The sequence below is a fragment of the Mustela nigripes genome, unplaced genomic scaffold (assembly GCF_022355385.1).
Source record: "Mustela nigripes isolate SB6536 unplaced genomic scaffold, MUSNIG.SB6536 HiC_scaffold_191, whole genome shotgun sequence".
In the NCBI taxonomy this organism is placed as follows: Eukaryota; Metazoa; Chordata; class Mammalia; order Carnivora; family Mustelidae; genus Mustela; species Mustela nigripes.
The window spans coordinates 568-12,105 of NW_026739602.1; the positions used below are offsets into that span (position 1 = coordinate 568).

Consider the following 11,538-nt stretch of genomic DNA (forward strand, 5'->3'; position numbering starts at 1 on the left):
AAGGGATATTAATGTTTTTTCCTTTTGCCAGCTTTAGCTTATATGGTTGCTCTCTTTCAAATCATTTGAGGAAAGGAATGAAGTATACTTTGGAAATTCTCATTTATTAGTAAGTTAATCAACTTTGAAGAGAGAAATAAAATCAAGTAATCTTGGTTGTCCAACAACTTAGAAGAAAGCCAAATTATTATTTGTATCTGCACACTCTCTTCTCTTATTTCTGAATTATAGAGCCAAAGGAGAAGGTAAAATTCCTGTCAGCCATGTACCTGTTCTGTAGGAGGATCTCACTGTGTCCTGTAACATTACATATCATTCTCAGTCTTTTCTCCCTTCCCACTACAGGGCTATACCAAGTCCATTGATATTTGGTCTGTAGGCTGCATTCTGGCAGAGATGCTGTCCAACAGGCCCATCTTCCCTGGGAAGCATTATCTCGACCAGCTGAACCACATTCTGGGTAAGGTTACCAAACATTTTAGGAGCTAGATTTACTCAGTTCACCTGCCACAGTTTACATAAGAGTCATTTCATGAAACTAGAATAGTTCTGACATCCCTTTAACCTATGAGTCTGTAATCTTGCTTGATTCCAAATATTAAGGATCCTTGTGAAAACTTTTAAGAAAGGTAAGCATGGGGAGATGGTAAGAAAACAGTTATCAGGGTCCATTGTGTCCACAGCCAGAAGGTCAGTAGGCCTGAGTCTGTATAATTAACAGCTCATTATTTTATCTGATAGGTATTCTTGGATCCCCATCACAGGAAGACCTGAACTGTATAATAAATTTAAAAGCTAGAAACTACTTGCTTTCTCTTCCACACAAAAATAAGGTGCCATGGAACAGGCTGTTCCCAAATGCTGATTCCAAAGGTAAATATTATTTTATTGATTATTTTTCTTAGACTTAATTTTTTGCTTGCTTGTTTTATTAGTTAAATCATTAGGTCACTGGCCTGAAAAGTTAAGTCTGGGGCAATTGGGTAATACCTTATTTAGTACTTACTCTTTTTTACCTTTTATTTGCAAGCAGGGGCAGTAGGGTACAGGAATTTATGAATGATTGTATAGTTTGCCACCTTTGCTTTTATTTTTATTTTATTCTTTTTTTTTTAAGACTTTTCTTTATTTGAGCAAGAGAAAGAGAGAGTGCAGGAGTTGGAGGAGCACAAGGAGAGGGGCAAGCCGACTCCACACTGAGCATGGAGCCTGATGTGGGGCTTGATCTCACAACTCTGAGATCATGACCTGAGCCAAAATCTAGAGTCATACACTTAATCAACTGAGCCACCCAGGCATCCCTTATTTTATTCTTTTTTGTAGTATGCTCTACACCCAACATGGGGTGCAAACTTAAAATCTTGAGGTCAGGGGTCACATGCTCTACCCATTGAGCCAGGCAGGTGCTCCTCTTTGCTCCTTTCCAAAAAAGTTCTTTTTTCTTTTTTAATTGTAGGTAACATACAATAAAAAATTCATTTCAGGTACACAGCATAGTGATTCTGTAATTATATACATTATGAAATGCTCACCATGATAAGTGCATTACAATATTATTGACTCTATTCCCTATGCTCTGTTTTTTGTTCCTGTGACTTATTTACTTTTAGGATTGGAAGTTTGTGCCCTTTAATCCTCTTCACCCATTTTTTTTTATTTTAAAGATTTTATTTATTTATTTGACAGAGATCACAAGTAGGCAGAGAGGCAGGCAGAGAGAGGGGAGGAGGAAGCAGGCTCCCCGCTGAGCAGAGAGGCCGATATAGGGCTCAGTCCCAGGACCCCGGGATCACGACCCGAGCCGAAAGCAGAGGCTTTAACCCACTGAGCCACCCGGGCGCCCCCTCTTCACCCATTTTTGCCACTCCTCAACCCCCGTCCTCTTTGCTACTTTTTTTTAAAGAGTTATCAGTATTCATTCAATCATTCATTCTTTCTTTCTTTCTTTCCTTCCCTCCCTTTCTCCTTCCTTCTTTCCTTTCTTGAGAGAGCACACATGTGTGCAAGCATGTAGGGCATGGAGGGGCAGAGGGAGAGAGAGACTTTTAACCAGGTTACAGGGTTCGATATCATGACCCTGAGATCATGACCTGAGCCAAAATCAAGAGTTGGAAGCTTAACCAGTTGAGGCACCCCAGGCACCCCGAAAGTTATCAGTATTATTGCTTATGTCAGTTTCTTCAACAAATGATGCAGGAAGACTTAAACATCTATATTGCCCCCAAATAAAACCTAAAAATGGAACATAGGCCTAAATATAAGGCCCAAAACTATTAAGCTTTGAGAAGAAAACAGAACACAATCTTCATGACCCCAGGATAAACCAAGATTTCTTAGATAAAATACCAAGAGCCCTCATCCATAAAAGAAAGAGGCAATGTATTTCATTTTACCCTTTTACATTTTAAGTTACCTTTGTTTAATAATTATGTTATCTTTTATCCCCATTTAGCATGTGTCTGTTAAATATATTAGGTGGTTGGGTTGTTTGGTTTTTAATAGCTGGCTGTTTTGAAAAACTTTATACTATTACAAAATTGTGGTAGGCAAAGTAATGACCCCCTCCTCAAAGATGTCCGCATCCTAATCCCGAGGATCTGTGAATATGTTAGGTGACATAGCAAAGAGAAATTAAGGTTACAGACAGAATTAAGGTTGCTTATCACCTGATTTTAAGAAGAAGGAGATTGTGGATTATCTCAGTGGTCCCACTGTAATCACAAGGGTCCTTCAAAGTGGAAGAAATCAGAATTTGAAACCAGAGAGAAGAAAGCAGCTTGCCAGCACCTTGGTGCTTGTTCTTCCACAGCTTTATCTTCATACATATCTATATTTTTATCTAAAATTTCCTTTCTATAAATAATTGTTTTATAAGCTAACATTTTTGGTAAAAATTCAGAAGTTTTAGGAATATTCAACTAAAAAGGTAAAAATCTTTTATAATTCCCTAAGGGTCACTGTTAATAGAATTGTGTTTGAGTGTCCTTCCATGTTAGTACATAGATCTGGCTTTTCTTTAATGATTTTAAAACATTTCATTCAGGGGCACCTGGATGGCTCAGTCTGTAGATTATGCAACTCTTAACCTCAGGGCCATGAGTTCAATCTCCATGTTAGGTGTGGAGCCTAGTTAAAAACAGCAACATTTCATCAATCTTGGAAATTCAGCTTTTTCTAACTTTTGCTACTGTGTGTGTTTCTTTATGTGTTTACTTTAGTAACTGTCAGCTTAGATGTTGAATTTGTTTTATGTACTAACCTGAGCCAAGGCTCAGAATCACTCTGTTGTCTAAAATAGAATTTGTTTTGGGGTGGCTCAGTCATTAAGCATCTGCTTTTGGCTCAGGTCATGTCCCCAGGGCCCTGGGATCGAGCCCCGAGTCAGGCTCCCTGTTCAGCAGGAAGCCTGTTTCTCCCCCTCCCACTTCCCTACTTGTGTTCCCTTTCTCGCTGTCTCTCTCTCTCTCTGTCAAATAAAATCTTAAATAAAATAAAATAAAACTGAATTTATTTTGGATATTAGAGTAACTGTCTTTTAAAATCTTTGATATAAAGGTAGTGTATTATCATGGGCGACAGTTTGGAAGTATAGAAAGAATAGGTAAAAGAAACACCCTTAATTACCAGAATCCCAAAGTAACCTTTAACATTTGCTGTTCCAGGGTGTGTGCAGCTTTTACCTATTTAGTTATACTTTTGTAATTACGTAATGCATTATAATTATAAGATTTTTAAAAATTATACTTTCAAGTGCATTGCATGTGTTACTGATTAGATTGGTTTGTATTCTGTATTGTCCCAAGCATGTTACCTAAATCTTATTTCCTAAGTTGCCTTTTTTTAAGAGGTGGATACATAACAAAATTGCATAATTAAGACTTTATAATAGGGGCAACTTGGTGGCTCAGTGCGTTGGGTCTCTGCCTTTGGCTCGGGTCATGGTTCCGGGGTCCTGGGATCGAGCCCTGTGTTGGGCTCGCTGCTCAGCGGGGAGCCTGCTTCCTTCCCCCTCTCTCTCTGCCTGCCTGTCTGCCTACTTGTGATCTCTGTCAAATAAATAAGTAAAATCTTTAAAAAAAAAAAAAAAAAAGAGTTTGTAATAAGTAGATCTCCAGGCTTCCCTCCTGTTTGTTTACTCACTTTTTTATTGTTAGTTGTGATTTGTATCAAATTATTTGAGATTTTTATTTGGCTTACTGTCCTTAGGTTAAAGCTATGAACTCTGAGATTTGTTCATTTAGATAACAATAAACGTTACTAAAATTCAGGAAGTTAATTTTGAAATGTAGTCCTTGGGTGAAAATAGTGAAGCAGGGAGGGACTATAACTAGAATAAAGAAAGGGGGAAATGGGAGTTGGTAGTGCCAGAGTGAGCTGTGTAGCATCATGTGTTCGAAACTGGAGCTTTCCAGCTAGAGCTCCTAGTTTCTGTTCATAGTCCAGCTACTTCCTAGCTGTGTGAACTTTAAACAAACTACTTAACCTCTCTGGGCCTCAATTTTTCCCATTTACTTACTTATTTATTTATTTAAAAAAAAATTTTTTTTTTAAATTTATTTCTTTATTTGAGAGAGATCGTGCCTGTGTGCCCGGGGAGGGGTAGAGGGAGAGACTCTCAAGCTGAGAATCTTTGCCCTGAGCTCAAAGTCTGATACAGGGTTCAATCCCAGGACCCCAAGACCCATGACCTATGCTGAAATCAAGAGTCAGAGGCTTAACCTACTGAGCCACCCAGGTGCCCCTCCTGTTTATAAAATAGTTAGTGGTAGGACCTGCATCACAGGGTTATATAAAAGTCCAGACCACTGGAATTTGTAGGTCTGGATTCTGAGATCTCAAGACTGAATTTTTTTTCATTAATGTATCTTGGAGATCTTTCAGTATCCCTAGTTATGAAAAGTGGTACATAGTATTCCCTTGTAGTGATGACTCAGAGTGTCTTTAACTAGTCTTATATTGGACATTGAAGTTCACTTTAGTTATCTGTTGCCGTGTAACAAACTACTCCACAGTCTGGCACCTTATAAGACCACCATGTATTTGTTCCTAAGTCCATTGGCCCAGGCACAGCCTAGTGGGTCTGCTCATCTTGCTCCAAGTTGCATGGTCTGAGGTGGCCTCACCATATCTTACAGTTGCTTCTCGTTTATGTCATTTCCTGTCATCTTACAGTAGACCCAACTGGGCTGCTTCTGATGGCAGAAATATTCCAAAAGAGAAAGAACAGAAACTGCAAAGTCTTAAAATAGCAGACACTTCTGCAGCAATCTGTTGGTCAAAGCAAACTACAAGGTCAGCCCAAATTCAGTTGGTGGAGAAATAAATCCACCCATTGATGGGAAGAGCTGCAAAGAATTTTTGGCCATATTTAATCTGCCACCAGGTTGTTTCTAGTTTTTTACTATAACATACATAAATTCATTATTTAATAAATAGATCTGAGTGTTCTGTGCCATTGGGGTTCCAAGGCCCTGGACTTAGAACAGCAATAAAACTGATTACCTGCCTGCAGGGAGCTAATAGTCTGAATCTGTACAAAAATGACATAAGTAGATGAATGTAAGACTTCAGGGACTCACAACACTAAAATTCTGAAGCGGAAACACTGGCACTTTTAAGTCCGGTTAATGATAGTTTTTAAAAAAGGAAATGTAAATATCTCAAATATGAGGGAAAAGGTACTCATTTTTATTATATGAGGTGTGAACATTGAAAGATCGGTAATCCCCCCCCCCTTAAAAAAAAAAAAAAAAAAAACACTCGTAACAGTAGAAGAAAGCATCAAAAGTTTGATGACCAGGGCACCTGGGTGGCTCAGTGGGTTAAAGCCTCTGCCATTGGTTCAGGTCATGATCTCAGGGTCCTGGAATAGAGCCCCACATCGGACTCTCTGCTCAGCAAGGAGCCTGCTTCCTCCTCTGTTTCTCTGTCTGCCTCTCCACATTCTTGTGATCTCTATTTGTCAAATAAATTTTAAAAAAAAGTCTAAAAAAAAAGTTTGATGACCCACCATGTGGTCAAGGCTGTGCGAAAAAATAGATGTTTTCAGAGACAGCTGATAGCATGTAAATTGGTTGAGTCTCTCTGGAGGGCAGTTTGGGAGTTCTGTACATCTTTTGTTTCAGCAGTCTTTGGGACCAACCAAATGGAGAAGTGACATTTTAATTTGTTTTCTTTCATTAGACTGAGATGGGACACCTGGCTGCCTCAGACAGTAGAGCATGCAACTCTTGATCTTAGGGTTGTGAGTTCAAGCCCTATGTTTGTGTAGAGCTTAGTTTATTAAAAAAAAAAAAGCCTGAGATTGAATATTTTTCACATATTTGTTAGAAATTTCTGATTGCTGAATCCTTTGAACAGTAGTATTATAGATTTTTCTTCAAAGGAGTGTAGCTTAGGATTCTCTCCAAAATTACTCCAGTGAGGGGGAAGAAATTATTATTCAACAGATGGTACTGGGCTAGTTGAATAACTGTTTGGAAGAAAATGAATTTAAATCATTACTCATACTTCAATGTGAATTCCAAAAAAATTTTTAAAAAATCATGGCATTAAAAGCCAACGATACTTAGCATATTCAGTATTTTAGAGAAAGACTATCTTCCGAGGCTGTAAAAACATACAAACCAAGAAAACAAACATAAGAGAAAAATAGTAGATTTGATCACATAAGGTTTAAGACTTAAAATAGATTAGCTAGGTCAAGTGTGAGCAATAGGTATAAAATGTTCCAAATTGAAAAGCATTTGACGGATCCCTATCCTAAAACTATTAATGTTAAGGCAACTTAGCACCGTGGTTTAGGTTGTGCTCTAGAATTGGCCCCTGAATTCAAATGGACCCCACCACCTCAAATCTTTGACTTCGGACAAGTAATTTAACTTCCCTGTCTCACAATTTCCTCATCTCAAAATTGGAACAAATTGCATTTCCCACCTCATAGGGTAAATTTGGGAGAGTTACATGAATTATTAGTTTATTGATGTTGGACTCATCATTAATATTAGTTGTGCCTGAAGAACAGAGAGAAATCTAAGACCTCAATGGATAAATAAATGAGCAAAGGATAAGAATACAATTTACATGAAGAAAGAGGTGAGGAAAGTAGGAAGAACATTTTAGAGAGTAGCAGTTGAGACTTTGATTTGGGCATATTAAATTTAAGGACACCTAAAGGCTAAATGTTAATTGAATTGTTGAGGTAACTGTGTTGCCTCTGCTTAAAGGAATATCATAAAGTCACTAAAGGTGATTCTTAACAAAGTTTTTATAGCATAGGAAAATATTAATGAACAGTATTTACTGGGGAAATAATACAGCATTTTTTATATAAGGTATGATCTCAGCTATGTAAAAGAACATGCAGAGAAAAATTCTAAAAAATATTTCAGAAGATTCAGTGTTACATTGAGCGATGGGGTTGTGGGTGCTGAGAGATGGGATCTTGGATGACTCATTTATGGACTAGAGGGTCAGCTGTTTAAGGCTTTCTTGGTTCCACTTCACAAGAACCTACTGCCAACGGCTTAGGCCTGAAGGAGGACTGTACTGGCTCTCACAACTTGACAGGTTCCGTGATGTTTGGATTCCAGAGGATAGCCACTTTGACAAGAAATCTGGACCTCTTGCCTTCTTCTCTGATGTCTTTATTGTTAGCTCTTTTCTTGTGGTGACAAGATGGCGACCCAGCAGCTCCTGGTCACATTGACCTGTTTCCTGATAGTTTCGGCCCCACTGTGGGACTCACGGCTTCTTTGTACTCATACCTGACCACTCTTTGTGGCCAAGGGAATCAAGTTGAAATGTGGCTAGGCTATTGTCACCATTCTCATGGCACAAGCAGGAAGTGTGGGTGAGCCTGAGATTTTCCCATGGCAAGCGCAGCTCCACAGAAAATGAGGGGCAGTGGGCCCTGACAGGAAAGCCAACAGTTCTTTTCTTCTTGCATCTATTTATTTTTGAAATTAAGAAAGTGCAGTTCGTGTAAGAAGTCTGTCTCCTTTTCTCAGATAACCTGTTTGAAGAGCTTCCAGACTCTTGCTGCACCTGTAAATACATATATTAGTTGTGAATGGGTCATAAGCTAGATACTTTTACTGCCTGCAGAGAGTTGTATTTATCAGTCTGCTTTGGAATCATACAGGAGGTTGAGAGGGTAAGAAGAATGATGTCTCAGAGCTTGAGAACACAAACCTTCAATGGCCAATGGTATAGAAGTAGGAACTCTTGAAAACTGGAAAGAATGATGGACAAAGAAAATAACTAGTGCATATTTCACAGAAGCAGTAGATGGCATCATGAGAAAGTGGACATGCTCAGCAGTCTCCATGGAACAGAGGCTTCCAGCTAAGGGATCATTGGTGACTGGATAAAAGTATTTGAGGGGCACGTGCATGGCTCAGTTGGTTGAGCATGGGACTCTTGGTTTAGGCTTAGGTCATGATCTCAGGATCGTGAGACCGACTGCCAGGCTCCGTGCTCAGCTGGGAGTCTGCTTGAGATTCTCTCTCCCTCTCCACCCCTCCTCCAACTCATGCATGCTTGTGCTCATGTGCTCCCTCTTTCTCACATAAGTCTTTAAAAAAAAAAAAAAAAAAAGACTAGTTGAAGCACTCAGTGTGAATGGGAAGTTTGAAATGGAAATTGCAGACAGAAACAACTGGTCCAGATGAGGGGGAGCTGGGCTACACAGTCGGAGATTTGATTTCGATCAGGGAGAGAGTCTCCTCTTTCTGCAGTAAGGACATGTGTGAATCTGGTGGAAGGACATCCAGGAGGGTTGCTCCTGGGGACCTCTGTTTTCTCAGCACCCTCAGTAATACCTGCACAGAGTAACGAGGTTCACGGGGCAGGAAGGGTATGATTCAAGCTGTGTGAGTTGGGAAGAATCTTAGACTAGAAAAGCACCTGAGCAGAGGTGCCCCAGAACATTGGGAGCCCTTGTTAAGATTAAAAATCTTGAGTTTGGGGGCGCCTGGGTGGCTCAGTGGGTTAAAGCCTCTGCCTTCAGCTCATGTCTGATCCCAGGGTCCTGGGATTGAGCCCTGCGTCGGGCTCTCTGCTTAGCAGGGAGCCTGCTTCCCTTCCTCTCCCTCTCTGCCTGCCTCTCTGCCTACCTGTGATCTCTGTCAAATAAATAAATAAAATCTTTAAAAAAAAAATCTAGAGTTTGTATGATACACAGTTCTCTGTAGTGTGTTCCTTAGACCTCTGAGGTCCTCCACAAGTCCTTTCAGGGTGTCCATAGGGTCAAAACTATTTTTACAGTAACACTAAGGTGTTCTCACACTTTCTCTGTGCTGCCAGCTGCACTCTTGGTGCTGAAGCAGTGGTGAGCAAGACTGCCAGCACCTCAACCCAGGGCAAGGCAGTGGCAGTGCCATGCCCTAATAGCCAAAAACCAGTGCCAGCTGCACCTAAGAATGTCCCTGACAGAGCAGTAAAAAGTACTTGCTTTATTAAATCTCGTCCTTCTCACACGTTTTGTGCACATTGTGTGTGACAAAATGAGAACATAGACACATAGAGCATGTCTGCCACATGCCAATTGCAGTGGTTTTTCCTCAGAGAAAAGTGCTTGTACAGTTTGAACTGTGACTGAACTAACTGCTTCTTAAGATCAATCATCAGTAGGTTTTAAGAGCAGGATTCTAAGACTGGGAAGTTTGAGAAGCATTGTTGCAGTGGCACAGTTTGAACAGCTAGGTCTTTTTCTCTGGCCCTACTCAGAAATTCAGGCTGAGGATGGGAGTGACAGGTTGCAGCCTTGATATTGGATGAGAGTTTTGCTGGATAGGTGAGATGGACCCGCAGTAATGCTGTGGAGAGCCAGTCATATGACTCACCCCGGGATCTGGGCTGAGATGGGAAAGAAAAAAGGCTGAAGGACCAGATGGGCAGAGCAGGGTCATGTTGCTGTGTACCCACTGAAGTTAAAGAGAAGGTATGGGGTTCTAGGAGGCTACCAAGGAGAGTCAGGGATCGTGGTCAGATTTAACCCCAGCCTTGAAGGGACTTCCAGCCTTTTAGGGGAAATAAAACCTGTATCCAAGGAAGCATATGCACAGGCAGAATGATTCATGCTATCTGAGTGGTGCCAGTGGATTGCTGTGTGACGTGGGAGGAGGGAGGCTGGGCACTCTGACTGTGGGATCAGCACCTGCCAGCTGCTTCCCGTTTCTCTCCTTTTCCCTTTCTGTAGCTGTGAATAATGCAGAAATAGCACTAGCAATAAAAGGAAGTTGGAGATCCAGTTATTTTTCAAGTAGCAGAAAAAAGCTATCTTCCTTTGCGATTTTTGCCTATAGGTTTAAGGGCCTAGAATTTAACTTGAGAGAACGAAAGGTCTATTTTAGAGCTGCTTAAGCTGCCAAATACCAGCTGCCTTGAAGTGCTTCCCTATTAGTATCAACAAGGTTTGGAGGGGGAAAGTATGCCCCAATGGCTTAGAAATAATGCTGTTAAGATCTGACTTGTGGTCAGACCTTCCTGGATTTTTCCTGACAGATGGTGTCTAATTGGACAAAAGGCCAAATGACTTCTAATCCCTCAAGAAAGTTCTTGGGGAGAGGTTCCTGGATGGCTCAGTTGATGAAGTGTTTGACTCTTGGTTTTGGCTCAGGTCATGATTTCAGGGTCATGAGATTGAGTCCCACATCAGGCTCTGCGCTCAGTGTGGAGTCCGCTTGGGATTCTGTCTTTCCCCCCTCTGCCCCTAGACGCACACGCACGCACACTCTCAAATTTATAAATAAATAAATCTTTTAAAATTCTTGGGGAATGTCTCAGTTCTTTTATGGTAGCGGGGAGCAGTCAGTGGTTGGGAACAGTAGATGGGATAGGTTTATCACCTGGGTTACAGATAGTAGGACTGGAATGTGCAACAAGTCTGAAAAACTGGTATGTCATGTGTTCATATATCTGCCTGGGGTTCTGTGGGGCCTGGCATTAAGGCCAGAGGTACCTGAGTTATTGACCATTGTGCTGTACTATCCTGACTTTGGAGAGAGCCGCCTCTGAAACCTAGCCTGTTCATGGACCCTGAGACCTCGCATCATGGCAGTGGGGATGTAGATCTTTCCGGTCCTGACAGTGCTTCATTCAACACCCTAAGAGCCTCCTAGATTCCTAAGAGCCTCCTCTGCTCTGAAAAGTTCTCTAGCCCACAAAGTAAAATGTCACTGTTCCCTAATTTCCTATGGTAGACTCATGTGTATTGAAAAGATGATAGGGAGGCAAAAACAGAAAACATACTATTTGTAGAAATGCACTCTGTTGGGCGCCTGGGTGGCTCAGTTGGTTAAACAGCTGCCTTCAGCTCAGGTAATGATCTCAGGGTCCTGGGATCAAGTCCCACATCAGGCTCCAGGGAGCCCACTTCTCCCTCTTCTACTCTCCCTGCTTGTGCTCTCTCTTTCTGTCAAATAAAAAAATAAGGGGCGCCTGGGTGGCTCAGTGGGTTAAGCCGCTGCCTTCGGCTCAGGTCATGATCTCAGGGTCCTGGGATCGAGTCCCGCATCGGGCTCTCTGCTCAGCGGG

The 11,538-nt window shown here is 41.2% G+C and overlaps 1 protein-coding gene across 1 annotated transcript in view; it reads left to right on the top strand.

The window, feature by feature from the left end:
• Positions 1-303: 303 nt before the first annotated feature.
• Positions 304-11,538, top strand: part of LOC132008542 (mitogen-activated protein kinase 1) — a gene marked incomplete at its 5' end in the record, with an annotated part of 26,529 nt that continues 15,294 nt past the window's right edge. Inside the window, 2 exons of the mRNA XM_059387174.1 lie at positions 304-460; positions 742-873. Coding sequence (XP_059243157.1) covers positions 304-460; positions 742-873 — 289 coding nt within the window. The remainder of the gene's footprint in view (positions 461-741; positions 874-11,538) is intronic.